Genomic DNA, 20289 nt, shown 5'->3' with positions numbered 1-20289 from the left:
AGCAGACACTGAATCATTAAACTAGGCACACCTTTGTCTCTCTTTACTAGGATTTCAGTATGGTAACTAAAGAAAGACAATTTTAAATATAGAGATAATTTTAAGTATATAAGGTAACAATTTTAATATAATTTTAATAAATATTTAATATTTTAATAAAAATTTAAATATATAAGGTAACAATTTAAAAACAAAGATACAAAATCTCATTGCAAGTCGAAGAAGTCATTGTTCTTACAAGTTGGCTGCCCAAAGTATAATATGAATAGTATGAAATGATGATAATTTGGATGACTTACAAAATATTTTAGGGGGCACTACTGGAGATTATTTTTAAAAGATGACTGATACAGTAAGCCTGCTGGTGGATACCTGATTCAAACATGTTCAGGTACTTAACTAATATATTGAGAACTTTGCAGTTAATCTGACACTTACATTTTCCTTTAAAATAAGATATAAGGTCACTATCAACTTGTGCTTTTCAAGGTTTTTTTTTGAGTCAGGAAATGTATTTAGAATTGTTTACCTACAGGTGGCACCAGCTAAAATTATAAACATGATGAAATAAATCTCTACATTGTATAAATGAAAAGGACAGGTAGGGAGTTGTTTTTCTGAGGACTTAAAAGATTAATATTCCAATGAACCTTCTAATTCTTTGAAGGCCCACCCCCACTGTCACAGAAGTTCAGCAGTCCCCGTGTGAGCAAAGGCCAGGGATGCAACCCCTGTTTACGCAACACTCAGTACCAAAGGTTAAGCAGTCCCTACCTGATAACTTTTACTTTAGATTGTTTTCTAGAAATGCCTTTGCATGTTATCTGCAAACAGTAAGTCTTCTGCAGAGAAAGGGTTTATTCATTGGATTCTTTGATATCTACCTCCAAGATAGTGCCTATTTAGTGTTTCCACCCAAATAAAGGTAGACTTTTATCATATTAAAAGTCATCTTTATGACTCAGGGAGAGATTTCAACATTATTATACATTCTTCTAAGGGTTCAGGAAATGTTATGTCTCGTCAAGGGTTAATAACTTTACCACAAGCAGAGTTGGGGAAAGGAATAGAATTCCTTTCATATATTCATCAATAAATATTTATTGAGGGCCTCCTATGAAGGACAGAGATGTCTCCAAAAATAAGCCAAATATGGATCCTGCTCTCAAGGAATTAATTCACACAGTGCTGGGTGACCAGACCCAGATAGGTAAATCATTATGGCACAGGATAATTATTTGTGGCAAATGTGAGTTAAAAAATGACTCCTAACAGATTTCACAGGAAGAAGTGACTAACCTTAAAAATTTGTGCATCTGCAATTTCATTACTTCATTTTGAATCCCCAAACCCCAGTGCAAATCTTTTTAGGGGACACCATCTGAATTTAATAAAACTTGCTATAGAAGAATCTCTCATAGAAAGTATTCAAGCTGTGGCATCTTTCTAGTACTGGAGAGGCCACCAAGATTCAATATTACCCATCCACATGGCTACCAGGAACTCTAAGGATGGTCTGTTCTAGATGGGGCTGTCAGGCCACCTAGGTCTAGGTAGTAATTGTCATGCATACATGGGGCGCTGCAGCTTTAAAAGCATGTTTGCATCCATCTTCTGTTAATCATTATCCCTGAAGACAGACTGGCACCATGAAAAGACAGCCAGGACACCAGGGTTCTAATTCTGCTCAGTTCTCTCTGATGTAAGATGATGGGTCTGGTCACTAGATTCTCTCCACAGTTCCTTGTGTAGCTAAGTGGATAGGGCAGATGTCATTATCACCATTTTATAGACAGTGAAACTAAGGTCAGGAGAGCTTAAGGGACTTGCCCAAGGTCTAAGATAACAACTGATAACCAATACTTGAGATTAAACACCAGGCCTGTAAGGACCAAGCATTTTTCTACTACATGGTAGTCAGAACCACTCCTAGTATTTGTGGGCAAGAGGACAAATAGAGGTCCACATAATTAATCCAAGTATTTAACTTATAAATCAAGATAACAAATTTAACAAAATATGATTTATCTTTCACCTTGACAAATACTTCTTCACAAGGACCTGGATGGCCATGTGTGAATCACCAATTCTTGGGATCCCCCAACGACCAGGCTAGAACGCGGCAGGGAAGGAAAAGCCAGCTACAAGGGAGCCACCTCCCTGCATTTAGAAGGGTTCCCAAGTGCCTGGGAGTACACACCCCTTCCCACAGGTCCGAGTACTGTCCTCGCTCCGACAAAGAGCCATTCCTGGACACAAGAGTGAGTTTAGGGGCCCAAGAGAGAACTGGAAGAGGGTTTGGGTCTATTGGCATGAGATTCCAGAATTCTGAGCATGGTCTAGAAGTGTTTGAGTTCTTTGATCCTGTGCGAAGGGACACTGCCAGAGGAGAGCCAGGGGGCTGTGAGCAAGGCAGAGGCCCCTCTTGGGTGGGTTTGAAGAGACAGTCTGATCACACCACCTCAAGACTGAACCCAAGAAAGAGTAAAATCCAGGAAAGTTCTTGTGAGAATGTAGTATGGTTTATTAGTTACAAGACCAGCTGCAACCAAACACCTGGGTTGGGATCCCAGCTTGGCCGCTCATTAGCTGTGAAATCTCAGGCAAGTTACTGAACATTTTAGGGCCTCAGTTTCCTCATCTTTAACATATGTATAGTAATTATTATTATGAGGAGAATGTATGAGGTAGCACACGTAAACCGCTTGGCAGACATCAAACAGTATATGTTCAGACACAGGGGGCAGGTCTCTCCAGCTCTATCAGGTGATTGTCCGAGAGGATTTGCTAAGAATTATATAAGCATAATTATATCCAATCTCTGATATTCGAGATTAAACCCCTCTTTCCTGAACAGCGGGCCGGGCGCAGCGTGGGCACCACACCCCCACACAAGGCGTCCGCTGTTTGCCCACATCCCGCCGGGTCGGTGGCCGAGGACTCTGCAGACGCACACAGTAAGAGCTAAGGCCGCGGGTTCAGAAGTTAACTCGCTAACGTGGTCGTTGAGTCACAGCGGGACTAAGGAACTGAAACCAAGTGTTAGCACACCGCCTGGCTCATCCCTCCAATGCAGACGGTTAAACCAGTGGGAAGTAGCATCGGATAAAAACTGCAGGGGACAGAGCCAGGGCCGACGCTGCTCGGTCCCCTCCCACCCTCTTCACTCTGGGGCTCAGGCTAACTTCGCTGTCTTCTGACAGGTCTTAACATCTCTCCACTGAGAGAAAAGAGGGAGACTCAGAGCAAGTCCAGGCATCCCGCTCGCACCTCCCACGAGTGCGAGCCGAGCCAAGTCGAGCGACTGCCCTCCCGAAGCGAAGACGTTCTCTAAGGGCAAGCCTGGGCATTCCCCCATCACTCCGTGTGAAATGACTCCAAAGCGTACTATTCCTCATCCTAGCTCCCTCCTCTCCCCGCAAAACACTTGGATAGTTTGCTGTTGCTTGTCGACCAAGAACTGTAATCAGCCCTTTCTGCTTCCTTGAAGGGTCAATCGTGACTGGGCACCGAGAAGTCGGACTCTCTCAAAACGCTAACAAAGGACTATATTTAGCTCTAAGCTCCCCGCCTAAATTCCTCTTAGTTTTTCACTCTTGGCTTCAAAATGACTAGGTTGGGGAAGTGGGAGGAAGACGTGGGGGAGCAGCCGCAAAAGAACAGCTGTGCCTCCGCCTCTCAACTCAATCTCTATAAATAACCAATCACGAGCAAAGGCTACTTTTTAGCCAATGAAGCAGCCCAAACGGATAAAACCTTGGCGGTAGCCAATGAAAAAACATTTGGGAGTGTGAGATTTGCGCCCCGGGACCAATGAGTCCCTAGTCTGAGAGAAGTAATTTGAGCAGGAGTGTGGGTGTGTGGTGCAAGAGCTTCCTATTTCCAAGCCCGAAAACCTGCTCTTCCCACTGAGCATGCCCTGACTAGTTGTGGGCCCCCTGCGACTTCAGAATTGGGTTGCACTGCAGTCTCCGGGTTTTGACCCAAGCCAAAGGGGGAGGTGGGTGGGACCGGTAGGTCCCAGCCCAAAGAGGACTCCAGTCATCAGAGGCTGCTTCTTACCTCGTTAGGACAGTGTTTCAGGCCCAGTGTACCTGTTTTCTTTAGGCGGGGGAATAAGTGTCGGAGGAGTTGGCCAGAGAAGGCCCGAGGAGCGTTTAGACAGAGTTGCGGCCGGGTTGCGGGAAGATGCTCCCCACGCCGCTCAGGCACCCAAGTGCCCTCTGAGTCTGCAGCCCTGAGGCGCACACCCGCTGGGGCCTCACGGAGTGGAGTGCACGGGCTTTTGAAAACGGGAGTTCGCAAGAGCTCAGCCCACCCGATTACGGGGCGGTCCGCCGCGCCCACCCGCTTCTCGCGGAGCCGAGGCCCTCCTGCATAAACCCATTCTTCCCGTCTACATCCTCGCACCCAAACTTTCCCAGTTCCTCTTAAACACCTACACACGCCCACACATTTTTCAACGAGTTCCTACACCCGTGCCTCTCCTGAATCCGCTCCACCAGACTCAAATCGCGAGCCCCACCCACAGCTCCGCCCCCGCCAGGCCTCCCTGAAAACCAGGAGCGGCGGATGGGGCGGGCGCGGCCGGTGGCGCACTGGGCATGCTCGCCGGGCCAGGGAGGGCCGGGGTGCGCGCGGCGAGTAGGAAGCCCTCGCCCCGCGGAGGCTGCGGGAGAGCTCGATGGGCCTCGGCGGTGGGCGCACGCTCTGCAGGGACTCATGCCACGCGCGTCCCAGTCCGGCGCGCAATTAGCAGCCACCTCCGCAGCCTGCCGCCACCGTCTCCTCGCCTTCCCGGGCTGCTTCGGCAAGGAGCTGCAGCCGTCCCCTCGCACAGGCTGCCGGCATTGTCTTCCCGGTCCGCCGCCGAGGCTGCGGCTGCCGCCTCCGCCAAGAGCTGCTGCGGGGCACCGGGCCCGCGCCCCAGGGACGCGCCGCCGCCGGCCGGCCGGGCCCCAGGCCCCCATTTGATGACTTGTGCGCCCTGCGCTCTCCAGCCACCTTCTCGTAGGTATTTCCTGCAGAGGTGAGGAAGGGAGAAGTCCGGCCGCCAAACCCAGCCTTTCCCCGGCGCGCAGCCCCGACGGGGCCACGGCAGGCGCGGCTAGAGCGCCGACGGAGCCATGAGAGAGTACAAAGTGGTGGTGCTGGGCTCGGGCGGCGTGGGCAAGTCCGCGCTCACCGTGCAGTTCGTGACGGGCTCGTTCATCGAGAAGTACGACCCCACCATCGAGGACTTCTATCGTAAGGAGATTGAGGTGGACTCGTCGCCGTCGGTGCTGGAGATTCTGGACACCGCGGGCACCGAGCAGTTCGCGTCCATGCGGGATCTGTACATCAAGAACGGCCAGGGCTTCATCCTCGTTTACAGCCTCGTCAACCAGCAGAGCTTCCAGGACATCAAGCCCATGCGGGACCAGATCATCCGCGTGAAGCGGTACGAGCGCGTGCCAATGATCCTGGTGGGCAACAAGGTGGACCTGGAGGGCGAGCGCGAGGTCTCGTACGGCGAGGGCAAGGCCCTAGCCGAGGAGTGGAGCTGCCCCTTCATGGAAACGTCGGCCAAAAACAAAGCCTCGGTGGACGAGCTCTTCGCAGAGATCGTGCGGCAGATGAACTATGCTGCGCAGCCCAACGGCGACGAGGGCTGCTGCTCGGCCTGCGTGATCCTCTGAGGCCCCCGCGGCTGCCGCGCGCCGGCCGCGCTCTGCGTACAAAAGCCAAACGCACCCGACTCTCTAAATGTGATTTCTCTTCTAGCTTTGAGATTGGAGACGACTTTGCATTGGCCGGGGTATCCGGGGAGCCCGGCTGGCCTCTGCGGCCGGCGTCCCCCTGCCTCTGCCCTGTGTCTGAGGGAGTGCCCCGTCCTGACCATCCGAGACGCGATGGAAAAGTGGCTCTTGGCAGCATGTACGTTTGTCACTGATTTTGGTTGACGCATATTTCCCCGTTTAAGTAGCCGTAGGGTGCTGCATTGGCAGCCTTAACACCGGCAAGCAAAAGTTTCAGCCTGGAAAGAGAATGGGGTGGGGGACGAAGAGGACGGGAAGGTGGAAGGTGGGGGGGGACTTTTTTTTTTCTTCAACAACCGTTTTCTGGTTCCAAGTTTTAAATACATGGAAGGAAGTCCGGGAGAACTAAATGAAGGAGCAGGAAGACAGGAGGAAACTTTTGTTCTTCCCTTGTTTTCAGGAGTAGCTGGAAATTAAGATCTGGTTCCTTTTCTGCCAGTTTGGAAGGGCAACCCCGTGACTGATTGCGATTCCGAGGATGTCTATGCAAAGTTGGATTCTTGTTACAGTGTATCCAATCTGAAGTATGCACATCTGAACTGGGGACTATTAACACTGATGCCAATACAGTGTGAGGTGCCAGAAAGTGTCTGCTGATATTTGTGGAAAAAAAATCTATTTTGTTTACCTACTGTATCAAAGGGGAGTCTGGGGAAGAACGGTAGTATTTTTTCTTTTTTTTATCAGCTGTGAAAAAATGTTACAGATCTGCACATTTTTTGTGTGTACTATTATTGTGTGTGTGTGTGTGTGTGTGTGTGTGTGTGTGTGTGTATGTATGTGTGTTTTCTTAAGTTTAGCTTTTTGTTATTGGTTGGCAGTAACAGGTTTTGATGACTAGCTCTTTAAAATACAGTACAAAGACGTTGAAAATGTGATTCAGGGCCCCCAGCACCCCTGTGTCTGCAGAGTGCCTTCAAAACTCAGCTGTTCCAGCCGGTGCCAACCTGTGAACTCCCCACCACATCCTAGAATCTGTTATACCCCAGACCACTTCCCAGTTTCCTTTCAGTAATCTTCCTGAAGGAGCCAGGACAATAGGTCCTGTTGTTCAGTGAATTTCTTTATTATTCTAGCCTTTAAAATGTAATTTCCATGTCTTGCAATTTTTTAATTAAAAAAATAATTTTTTTTGCTTCATTTTTCAAATGTTCAGGTATTTAGTTCCCCTTTTATATTTTTAGGTTTTTTTGGTTATCTGTTCTAGGGTGTTTCTCCAGAAGCAAAGAGCAAAATTTTACTGTTGTGATGTACCACAAGAATTCTAATTGTAATTTTTAATTCCAGACATGCGTTTAATCATTGTCTCTTCATTTTAAGACTTTTAATACAAACTTCATTTTTAAAGAAACCCAAACTATTGTGTTTCTGTGTTTCATATTCAGTGATTCAATGCAGCATCATGGTTGAGGTGGACAGAGGCAGGTACATGATGCCACTAAGAATTGTTTATCAAATTTTGAAGACAAGTATCTCTGACAAGTTAGGTGACATTATTCCTAACCTTAAGTATGGAAAAAAATCATCAAGGTCTAGAAAGCCCTGGAGTATGGCCATACCATCAGACTATGAGATGGGCAGGATACTGTCTGTTCTGACATGGAGCAGTTTACCTCACAGCAGGTAGGGAGGCAAGAAGCCAACTACTACTACTGCCTTTGATCTGGGAGACTAAACACAACCCAACCGGGTCAGGTAGGGTAGCACTTTTAATTTTCTTTCTTTTTTCCTTTTTTTCATTTACATCACAGATCAAGTCAAAAACATGTTTGGGGAAGATGATTTCCAATTCTTAAGTCATACCTAATAGTGTTTTCTGCAGTACATTTGTATGAGTTGTAGACAGAACCTCACCCTATTTGAGGTTTTGAATTGGTCGTTTGATTAAAAAAGAGAAAAAAAAGGAAAAACTAAAGACAAACCCCTTGCTCTCATTAAATTGCAGTTTGTGGACCATTTTGACCTCATGAAATTTTCCTTCTGACAGTAGGAGGCAGTGTGAGCTTTTTGTTTTCTATTTACTTTTAAGGGCCACTTTACAAATAAAAGCTCTGTAGAATAAAAGAAGATGTATGACATATCAAGAGCTTGGTTTAGCTTGAGTCTATGAAGCGTAGATGAAGTCCCCCGAAGGGTCTTTTGACGTAGGAATTTACTTTGCTGAGGAAACCAAAAGAAATTACAGGCCACAGGTTTCTTTCAAGCCGTATGAACCTCTTGCCTTAAAATGTGTCCTTAACCCAAGTGACATAGTCCAGCATGGAAGAGGAATAGAGAAATTTGTCTGTGATGGTCCTATGACCATTTTTTTTTTCACTCCTGATCTCACTTAAGTTTAGTATCAAACTCAATTGGAAGGCGATACATATATTCTAAATACAGAAATTGAGAAGCTACTCAAAATTTTGCCTTGGCGAGGATTCATTCTTGCACTTGAAATTAGTTGCATAAGTAGATCTAAAGTGTTGAAAATTCTGAAGACATACATCAGGTACTATGTGAAAAACTTTTTTTTAAAAAGGCACTTGGTGGTTTTATGGTTTTGCTTTGTTTTTATGGAAGTTGTTGACATAAAATGCTGTCAAGTACCTAACTAACTTAAGAAATGTATATCCTCCTGACACGGTATATTTGAAAATGGAAAAATGGAAATGAAATAGGTTGCTGGGTGTATTAATCATCTGCACTCAGGATTTAGTCACTTACATGACTAAATTCTTTATAGGTCTGAGGTGGCAGGACAGAAGATTTTAATATGCTTTTACTGAGTACTGTAAAATAAATGCTTTTTGGATTCTCAATGAAAGTAATTTTGTGTGTGTGCCTGGAGCAGGAAAATAGTAGTCTTGAGTTTTATTGTCTTCTCCATTAGTTTCTTGACAAAATTGAGAGATATTAAGGACATTGTTTTAAAAAATGCATCAGTTTATTTGGCTGCTAAGAACCCCTTTTAGTATTATGGTGTGAAAAGATAAGAACATTTGTTTCCATGAAAAAGTTGGGCTGACTTCTGAGTGTTAAAGGAAGTGAGGGAGTTTGTTGTTGGCAATCACCTGTCCAAACAAACTGGTGGGAAATAAATCTTTATCTTGGGGAGCAAAAGTTAACTTTTAAACTTGACCCCTGCTGTTTTTAAACAGCTTTTCCTTTTGGTTCCTGAGTCATCCAAGCTTTTATGTTATTTCCAAGGATTATTTTTCTCCTCTGTAACTGCCTCAGACAAGTTGAAGGTACCTTAACTCTAACATTTTTGCTCTTAGGTAAAATAAGTTCCATATTGTTAACTGCTGAAATAGACTTCACTGAATTACATTTTAGGATCAGATCTATTTGGGGTTAGAATTCTTTAAATGTATGAGGCTTCATGCTTCCTGATTAGTTCACCTTTCCTGTAGGTGGGCGTCCTAAAATGCCTAATCCATTTGAACTGTTCAGGTAGTTTTATAAATGTGTCCACTAGCAAGATAATTGCACCCCCTTTTGAGTTATAATTTAATGTTTCTCACAGGTGGGATGGGAAAGAGAACGCTGTATGTACAAGAATGCTGCTCTTGAAAAATAGATGCAGAATGCCTGTATCTTAACTGTCATAAAAGCACATATTTTTCACAATAGATGAAATTATAATAAGGAATCATTATGAATAATACATATAAATATGAAAGAAATAAAGATTGAGTTTGGAGATGACCATCATTAGTTAAAATGATATCAAACATCTGTCACAGTGTCTCCTTAATTGGGATACAAATTTTGTCCTTGTGAAAGTGTAGCAAATTTTTAAATATTGATAGAATGTTATTTCTTACCATATTTTACTCAGATACTAGAAATAATTGAATGCATTTAATTGAACATGGTGCTAATTGTAGAAGATATATAACTAGTAATGGTGGATTTTGGTGGTCCGAGAAGTCTTTAGAGATCACCTAGTCCAGAAGTTCTCAAACTTAACCACCATCAAAATCACCTGCAAGTTAAAACACATATTTCTGGGCCCTCCCTCTGGTTTCTTTTTCAGTATGTCTGAGTATGAACTCATACTTTTAATTTCTAACAAGTTTCCAGATGATGCATATGGCTGTTCCAGGGACAATCACACTTTGAGAACCAATAATCTAGTCCAAACTCCACATGAGTAATCAAGAGCTACCCAGATATTTAGGGTGTGATATTTTAGGGCGCTGCCTACCACTAAGTCATAGACTAATCTTGATTGAAATCTATAGCTGAAGGCAAAGACCATTGACACTGAATCTTTAAACCGTTGAGGGTGAAATGGAATAGACATATTGCAGCTAGACGCTGACCATTTTCACATTAAGTTAACAGTTTCGCGGTGGTATTTGAGAAGTTGACTAAAATGAGATGATTAGAAAAGGGCATGGCCTAAATAATTAGAATCAGCATCTCCTCCCTCATAAAACAATGTTGAAAAAAATTATCTTTGATAAAAGAATACCTCGAATTATTTGTCTTCTCTTTACTTAAAAATTAAAGGCAAGGACTTTAACTTTTCACACTTCCTAGCAAGGATTCAAAACAAGAAATTGTATTTGGGAACTTAAATCTTCAGGTCATGATAAACCCCATGTGGGTGTCTATATGTGTCTATATGTGTGTATGTAAATACATAAACTCAATTTTCTAGTCAGACTGCCCATGAATTACTCAATTCAGTGTCATGCAGTTCTGCAGTTGTCCATTCTATGACAATGCATACCCTAAAATTGCCATGCATCTATTTTGTTATGAATCTTAATCTTTGGGAACTGTGAGGTTGATTTGTTTTATAAATTGGAAGGAGCTGAAATCTTTGAGGATGTTTCTCTTAAAGTGTAGAAAGTATGTGCTTTTTTGTCCAATGGACTACACTTACTATATTTAAATTAATTACCTGGCAAAATTATGTGTAGCCTAGTTTATCAGAGGTTTGAAAATGTACGGTTGGTTTATTTGTGGTAATTGTGGAAATATAGCAAAAACATTTTTTAAAAATAGAAAGATTTTTGATGCCTTGAGAATAGAGGTGCCTAAAAAAGGCCTGAGTTTGTTTTTTGATTAAGAATATGTTTGCAATAGGAACTGGTAAACATCTGAAATTGATTCATTCCTTATTCAACATTTATTGAGCACATACTATCAGCTGTGGTATAAGGACTTATGCTTCAATATGAAGAAGTCAGACAGAAGAGTGACATTGTGCTTTTATCACCAAAAACTGAGAATAATATATGTTACATAATAGGAGTATGTGGAAAAGCATTGTGACATATGCCACCAATTATAATTTAATACTATGGGTCTGTCTGGCAGGCAATAGAGTAGGTAAATTTGTTGGCAAATTGGAACTTTACTTTGAAACGTATGTGGATATTGCAAATAAAATTGGATCCCATGAGGTTTAAGTAACTAATATTTGTTTTGTTGCATGTGGAACTCCAGTTTTATGCACGGTTTCCAACTTCCTGTTTGAGATTAGCTAGAATTGAACATTGAGAAGTAAGAAATCAGTTTGCTTTCATATTTTCATGTTAAAGGGAAGAGGGAAAAATGAGGAAAAGACACAATGTATTTACTGTCTTTTTTTTTTTAAATAAAGGAAGCAAAAAAGGAAGATGATTGAGGTTATATTAAGAAACAATTTTTAGAGTACAGTCTTTTGGGATTCCTCATGTGAGGAAGATTCAGAGTAGGGTATTTCTTTTGTAGAAGGTAATCTTCTAAAAATGAGTGTGCCAAAGAATTACGCTGAGTTTTAAGTTTGCTAAGCTTATAGTTATTTTATATAAAAGCTCTTGTTCTCATGCCTTTAGTGTTTATTGGAAAAAGGCAACCAGCTCAGAGAAAGAAATGTTGGGCAACAAGCTGTAAGAAGTACAATAGTAGCAATTATTTAAAAACCATATAAATTGAAGGGAGTTTTATTATTAACCTGCACTTTGCAAAATGATTTCTAGTGAGTTTTGTATAGACTATGTCATGAATTTAACAAACTAATTTTTAAATGTGGAAAGTTACAAAATTAGAGGGATAGCAAAAGAGTTCATCTGAAGGTACCTCATTGTTTTATTTTTTTTAAATCTGATTATTATAGAACCATTTATGAGATGCAGATTTATTACCTATAGTTTTATAGCTAAAGTAGTTTTACATTTATCATGACATTTAGTCATGAACTCAGAATATTTTAATGTTATTTACTATTATACATATTAATGTACTATTTTAAAATATTCTCTTTAAACCCAAACATTATATTGTATTATATATCATTCAAGAAAAGAGCCTCTATAGAGATCAGTACTAGCATAATTCTATAAGAACATATTTGTCAATGAAATATATTTTAAAATATTTTTTAAGATAGAATTACATTCAACATTCACTAGGTAAGAGAATTACAAGTATATTTCTAAGTTTGATTTCAACATCATTCATCATCTAGTAGAAAAAAGTCTTGAATTTGGAGCTCTTTACTCTGAGTTTGGTTATCTTAGCTTTACTTGTCATATTACCTGATGTTTTTCTTTTTGTATATCATTTCATTCTTCCATGTCTGATTTATGCAAACGATTTTCTCTGTCACAAATGTAATCTATATTCATTGATAAAAAATCTACAAACTGCTTAACTAATGGCTATATATAAATGTGTTTTCTGTGTAATGGTGTAAAGAGAGAAGTATTTTTCACACTTTGAGGTCCAGACTGAAAGAGACCCAATTAGTGAGAGAAGATTGCCCACTAAACAGACATTACCTTCGGGTTGAGGCATAATCTCTGTATTTCATTTTTAAAACAGATAAAAGAAGATTTTTAAAAATGAATTCAATCATAGGAATTGTCATAGTATACTAAGGATTGCTGAAAAATATTTCCAGGCCATCTCTTCTTTCTCATTAATCTTGTGCTGAGGTCAAAAAGTGAGAAATAACCCAAATGCCTTCTCTTTCTTTAAGAGAATCTTATACCTTGAAAGGCAGGGCCAACAAGAAACAAAAACCTAATCCAAAGAGCAAAACTGTTCTGCATTTTCCTACAAACCAGTTTTTATTTTGTATCTGAGGAAGCATAGTAGAAAGGACAATGAAATCTTTTCCTTAATCATTTTGGTAGTGTTCAGCAGGCGGCCTTGGTACTCTTGCTAAGGAGAATGTAATGGAGCTGAGAAGGAGAATCAACTCCAGTTTGAGGTGGAATTGTTCCTCAGCCGTCACCTCCACTCCTGCAGTCCGCCCACACTAGAGGATTTCCTGTGTGCAGATTAGCTACGCATTGCTTTTCAGTGTTTACTGAGGCTTAGTGCTACTATTGGCCAAAGGAGAAGAAACCTATGGGATGGAGTAATAATGCTACTATAATAAATTTCACTCTTAACTCAGGAGCCTCAACTTGAGTACTATAGGCATCTTGAACTGGATACTTCTTTTTTGTGGAGAGCAGTCCTGTGCATTTTAGGATATTTAGAAGCGTTCTGAGCCTGTACCCACTAGATGCCAGTAGCTCCCTCTCCCTGCCCCAGGGGTGACAGTCATGGTGAACCTGACTATGTGGAGGTGGAAAAGGCAGGCATAAACCAAACTAGAGGAGAAAAAGGATTGAACCTTGAGTAAACTAGGAGCACTTAGGAATTTTCCTTTCTCCCAAGCAATGGAATTAATGCTTATATTTCAAAACATCAATGCTGTCTGCTGTGCTTGGAACAATAGATTGAATGCACACCTGAAGAAAAACACAACATTCAGGGATTGAGATTTACTGGGGAGTTCAGTTACCTGGAAGGAAAAAGAACACCATTCAAAAGGAGGATGTGCTCTGGCTGGGGTGATGAACTTACATGGTCAGAGAGTACCTCAGGGCAGCTACTGGGCAAGTGGAGGAACCTAGAAGTACAGAAAGAACCCTGAAAGGGAGGTCCAGACCAGTTTCACTTTTGCCTGGGGCCTCTTTGGATTGGCGGGAAGTTCTCAGCCTTTCTCAGCTCCCTCCACTACACTCACCATCTCTTTCCAGTTAATCCAAGCTCCTATTCAACATCTGGACTCCTTACTTTGGGGTAGAAAGGATGTGTTTTATGCATCCTGTCTCTCTTCATCTTCACTTTTACAACTCCTTCCCTGTCCTTCTTTCCTTTGTCTCAGCTACCTTCAGAACAAATGACTGTGTCCAGTGTGGACTCCTGCTAGTTAACCGCACTTGCTTATCTGTGCTCCAGTGCCTTAGCTGGGCTGTCAAGAAGTGGGTGACAGAGGCAGGGTGACTGCTTGGTAATGAAGTGCCTCTGGAATCTGGCAGGCTCTAGCCAGCACAGAGGCTGTGGTTGCCAACCCCTGAAATACAGCATTAAGTATCCTGTCAGCAAGTTCATTAATGAGGAATTAATGACCATGGATCTTTAATTTATTCTAAGCCAGACATGATTGTTCTTGTTCTTAAGTTTTAAATGAAATAGGTATTTTATATTCTGTGCAATATACTCCTAAACACTTTAAGCAACCAAACTATTAGACACCCTACTTGGTGGGGCAAGTATGATTCTACATTTTACAGGGGGCACATTTGGACACCTACCATTTAGTAAGTAGGAAATATAACAGTTTTGTTATTAGCAAGAACAATCTCCAAGTCCATCAAAAGGTTCTAACCAGTTGGAAAGTCTCTATAAGAATAGTAGGCAGTAAATGAATTCTTTATGATAAAAAGTAGTTTGGTGAAAGTAAATGAGTGATTTAGTAAAAAAGTAAAAGCTGAAACTTGCTTCTTAAATTTAAGAAGTCTTTTTTTAGAATGGATAGTGTTAACAGAAATAGTTTATTCTCTGAAGTATCTTTGTATTAAATTGAAAATGGAAACATCGTATGTAATTGGTAATGTGATCGCAATTAAGACAGAGAAAATAGATTTGGTATATCAAAATTTCCTGTTTTATACCATTTTTCTGATACTGTTTTCCTCTCTTATAATCATTTGTGCTGTTTTGCTTTTTTCTTATCTTTAGGTTATATTGCCTTTGGGGAGTGTTATATTTTCTTTTTAATTAAAGTCTGTAACAAGGGAAATATTCAGTTATGAATCACTGTAGGCAGTAGCCAAGAAAATATATGTATTCATAAATTTAAACACATAAATTAATTGTGTAGGATGTTTTGCAATGTCATTATTTGCTTTTACTTTTTATAGCTTAGAATGATTTTCCTGCAATATTTTAAATGGAAATGAAATTCACACTTTTGTTTGATTAATTACCATTTGACTACTGTTTGAAAAAAAGCAATTATTTTTTTAAAGTACGATAATAAACTCTCTAATTTACATTTTGTAGCAAAAACACTAACAATTTTCCTTTCTGATGTTTTCCTCAGAAGAGTAACAATTTATGGATAGAAAAAAAGTATGTATGTGAATTATCCAAAGGTCATACAGTAGTTTGGATTTATCATGGTGTTGTTGATTTTGGCAAAATATTTACCCTTTTAATTACAAGTACTGTATATGATTTGTGCTAGGCTATAGGGAAGCATAAAAAATGCATGCACAGTGGGACTATAGTGCCATTTTGCTGTTAACAATTTTGGATAATGTATAAAGGAGATAACACACTAGAAATAAATAAACAAAAAAGTTGCCTCCTACAGCATTTTTGTTTAGTCATTTAATATGCAATTAAAAAAATATATGATGAAAAGTATCAGCATGATAACACAGTGCCATACAGTGAGAATCACCAATTTTCACATGTTAAACAATTTTCTGACCACTTCAATTATCTTCTTTTTCTTATTTTTCAAGGCTGGCCCACTCTATTGGAAAATAGTCATTCATTTGCCAGGGACTATGAACAGATTTTGTTGTATGAACTTAATTCCAAATGGAGTGTAGAGCACCACATATCAGAATTTAGGCAGATTACAGGGAATTGATTTTTTTTACATTTTTAGTATCAGAATACAAACTTTGTATAGAAGTCCAGTTTCATTAAACAGTAGAACAGTAGTATTTTATTAAAGAGAATAAGGAATATAGTAAAGAAAGTAAGTGGATTTTGTGATTGCTGTCAGTATTAGTGTCACTGAAATTTCATTCTTTTAATCAAGTTTGTGAAACAGATATTTTCTTGGCTATTCTATGTACATTTTGGAGCAAAGATGAAATCTTTTAAAGTTTGTTATTTAAAAATTGATCTATCAGAGTATTTTCTCTTGATATTATTCTTTAAATTATAGTTGACCTGAATAGACTTAAAGCTTTTGCCCAAAATACTAAATTATGGTTCCCATAGCAACTATAATTTACTGTCTTATTTAACTCCCTGCTTCATGCCATGGTTAATATATGCAATGTAACTCTAATTAATTTTTATCTTACTTTAGATTAATTGTGTGGTTTCCAGGAATAGAAAGTGAAGGAAGGTGGGGAGTAGTGCTGTATTTGTACAATCTGCATATTGAGAACAGGAAGATTGCTAAGTAATAGAAGGAGGATTTACTTAGGATTTCAGCCATAATATTTTTGCATTCTGAATCAAAAAAATTATATTAAAGTGTGCATTTAAATTCATGATATATAGTATGCAGGAATGGAATTTCTTAAGTGATATCATAGATATGGAACTACAGTCTCAAAAAATATGTATCAGAAAATCTGGTAAACTTCCTTAATTAGAATACAGTATTATAAAATGATGAGTTCAAATATGTGTGTGTATATATATATATATATATATATATATATATATATATATATATATGCTAGTTTCCCTTACTTTATTTGAAGGACATAGCCATCCACAAACCATGAGAAGGCATTTCTGAAGCAATAAGCACTACATCAAGAATTAGATGCCGTCTGTGCCTTCAGTACATTTAAAATGTATTCTCACATTGGATTTTATTATTGATTTCCTCCACTAGAGGTGTATATGGGCAAGGCCTCATCTTTTTACCCCAGTGCATAGAAGTCAGCCTGGCATGAACCAAAACTCAGTATTAGTTGTATGAATGAATGAACAGTTAGTTACAAGAGGAAAGGAGTAAGCTTGACTGCAACACTAAAAATAAGTAACAATGACCAGAGAAGTTGGAATATTTCAAAGTTCTGTATCAGCTGCAGAAAAATGTTGTGAAATGAAAACTTGCGGCCTGTTCATTTTATTCATCAATCCTGCATATCTATAGCTTGGAATGGCAATTATGGTGTTATTGTTAATAGGACTGAAATTTTCTGTAAAGCTGTCAGAAGTAGTCAAAAACATTCCAGGACTTTAGAGAAATTAGTGTATTTTGTTCTAAACCAGTGCCCTGCTCTGCCCTGGTTTTCCACGTAGCAGATATGCCTTGATTTATGCAGTGGATGTGATTATGAAATAACTGTATGAAAGCTAAATGGAATTTAAAGTACAATTAAGAAACTTACTACTTAATGGGCACATCTTTGAATTATTTGAAAGCAAATAAGTTATTTTTAATTCAAATAACCACTAGCTAACAATTCAAATTTGTATATTCACACACTGGACTTTTCTTATGTTAGACATTTGTTTCTTAAATTACTTTATCTTTTTACTTTGAACACCTGGAATTCTATTTTTCAGAATGGCAGACCCTTATTAAACTCAGCGGTATTCACCCTAGTCATGTTTGTCTGGATCGTTTCTAATCTGTGACTTGACTTCTCACTTCTGTGTCTTCCCAGCCTGTTTGCTGAAACTCAAACCTATCTGAACTCAGAGCATTTTTGAATAACCAGTACTGAATTAGAATAATTTTCTAAGCAATAGTTTCAAAACCTTTCAAGAAACCCATAAAGTAATTAGGTTGAGAGAGAACCAAGAAATACATAAACTAGTAGAAACAAATTGAATTCTCAGATGGTAAGATGGTAAGATTTTCAAGAAGTTGTTTGCTTTTTGGGACTGTGAATCTGGGGAGGTCCTGGCCAGGCTGTGGAGTTCAGATCCCATTGACAGCTAGCCCTTCCATCCTCCTCCAAATCCCCTCAATAAAATGGTTTGATTCCCCCACTGCAAAAAAGAAGTTTCTTTGTGAATAGAGATATGGCACTTAGGAAATGAAAAATAAAAAGGATACATTATATGGTGCCCATCAAAGACTGTTAAAAGTAAATGTTCCTGTTTAGAAAAATAGTTTACCTATAAATATTAAATACTTTGTATTATAAACATATGTGTGTCTACTCTATCCTTGTTTCAGACTTGTTCAATTTTTAAAATATAACATTTAATTCCTCACTCTCAACAAACACCATACTGTTTCAGTTAGCTCTACAGTCATCCAAGTGCCAATGGGGTTAGGTCCTTAGCAGTGGTTCTCAATGAAGGGTTCCCAGACCAACGGCTTCAGCAGCACCTTGTTGAAAAGGCATAAAATAGTCATAGATGAAGTATAATTGAAATTTAGGGAGAGAAGAGTTTACTTAACTATGGAGATGTTATCCCCAATCGATGCTGATTACCTCAGTTAGAAGAAAGTTTAGAGGTCACACAATCCATTGGTCTCCAAACTTGAGAGTACATGAGAATCACCTGGCTGGCTTGTGAAACCACATACTGCTGAAGCCCATCCCCGGAGTTTCTAATTGAGTAAGTATGGGGAGGCCTGGGAAGCATGAGCATGCCTGGGATATTCTGCTGCTTGTTCACGTCCTCAACGTGAGAATCATGGATATAGTCAATAACTTCAAGCTGAAGCCCAGAAATATGACTTGCCCAGAGAAGTCAACTAAGGGCTAAAATGGGAATAAAATCAGATTGTCAACTCCCAATTCAATATAACCTCCATTGAAGATTGCCTTTGGGATACCCTGGAGAGTGGATGCCTGCCTGACCTGGCAGTAATTCTAAGTGAGCAACTATAGGAGTAAAGAATAACTTGATGATATTTCATCTGGCCCTTGTTTATGCTGTACTTTAATATCTTATTCCAAAATCAATCATGTTCTTGACATCTACCATCCCAATTTTGAAATACTAAGCATTCTATTTTGTGTATGGAGATCCAGTCCTTATGTAAAAATAACATTTGAATCACAGTATCATTTTAAAAAGGCAATTCTAAAACTTGCTAATATCTTCCTGATAATAGGGGGTTCTCAGGTTAAAGCTCTATTACAAAAACACTTCTTTCTGTAGTACCTCTCTGTTAGATCACTGATGGTGGAGCTAACAAAAAAACTTACTGTGCTCATGGAGGGTAAGGAATTACAGTATGTACTGGGAGCCAATTAATGGAGATAATGTGCTGTGAATTCTTTGCTGATAATTCACTTCTATTTCAGAAGCATGTGCACTTTATCCATAAATTCATGATTAAGGTCTCTAATTCTGTAAATTAGAGAAAAAAATACATTAATTTCCTTTTGAGTGGTGATGAAGATAGATGGCCCCCAAATGTAATTAAACTACTTTTCACTCGTGAATGATTACATGAGAAACTCAGGCCCCTCAGCACAAACCATGTAACTGCATTTTAAGTGATTATGTGGAAAAGTTGGGCATGGATGAAAATAGTATACTCTGCGTTGTGTTATGACTTCCTCTGAAAATTTCAGTCTGTTTTTCATTGCTTTCATTTTAAATCAAGTCTTGAAGGGAAACTATTCTGACTAAGGACTAGAAGTGAGGAAGAAGAATAGCAACCAGATGGTATCTTAGCCTCAGTGGGTGAATTCTTGTGGATATTGAAGGATAGTTGCTTAATCCCATTGTGAGTAATGGCCTATCAAGGAATGAGAGTATAGTTTAGACACATTTCATAAACATACACATATATAAATAAATAAATATACACTAACTTCCTTCCACTGAATCAATGTTAGCTCATAAAGGATAGAGGGAATATCTCTGCCTCCAGATCTCTCTTTTTCCCTGTAGTTAATCTCTCCTTTCTCCTATTTTGTAAAATAGGGTATAAAGAATGTTCAGACTCCAACGCAGTTAAATCTTAGGCACTTTCACTTGTCACAGTCATCATCCAGGCTCCCAGATTAAAGAACAGCTGTTCAGAGCCTCTTGGGTAAGGACATGATGAGCCTTATTTCCTACTTCCTGTGGAGCTCAGTTTGAACTATTTCTGATTCTCTAGAACTTCAAGTAATCATCCACTTTTTAAAAAGAAGACAAAAACTTAATATTACTTTCTTGAGTAATTTGAATGACCATTTATTGCTTTCATGCTGAGGAGAACAACTGAGGTTTATTTTGTCCCTAAATATAGCATTCTTAGAATTAAATGAAAAAGTTTATTTAGTGCACCTATATTGTGTTGCTAGAAATAGCACAAAGTTGCTTCTTCCTCTGAAATAAGGCCAAACAGTCTTCCTTTCAAAATAGAGTTTTAATGCCTTCAATAATCCTACTCAGCAGAAAGCTGATTTCTAATGCATTAGGCTCAGTTTCCTGAAATTGGCTTCTTGGGCTCAAAACAGAAAAATACAAGTTACGGTTGAGTAAATGAAAAGAGAGAGTATAAACT

General features: G+C 39.5%; 1 protein-coding gene across 1 annotated transcript; it reads left to right on the top strand.

Annotated features, from left to right (window-relative positions):
- The first annotated feature begins 4562 nt into the window (after positions 1–4562).
- On the top strand, positions 4563–8604 carry RAP2B (RAP2B, member of RAS oncogene family). The gene has a single exon (XM_037008221.2). The coding sequence runs from the start codon at positions 5127–5129 to the stop codon at positions 5676–5678; it is 552 nt and encodes a 183-aa protein (XP_036864116.1). The 5' UTR covers positions 4563–5126; the 3' UTR covers positions 5679–8604.
- Positions 8605–20289: the final 11685 nt, after the last annotated feature.

The sequence above is a fragment of the Manis javanica genome, chromosome 3, assembly GCF_040802235.1.
Source record: "Manis javanica isolate MJ-LG chromosome 3, MJ_LKY, whole genome shotgun sequence".
Lineage (NCBI taxonomy): Eukaryota > Metazoa > Chordata > Mammalia > Pholidota > Manidae > Manis > Manis javanica.
This window is presented reverse-complemented; position numbering and strand designations above follow the sequence as displayed.

Excerpts from the sequence above, each read along its gene's own strand:
- RAP2B (XM_037008221.2), top strand. The coding sequence starts at position 5,127 with ATGAGAGAGTACAAAGTGGTGGTGCTGGGCTCGGGCGGCGTGGGCAAG.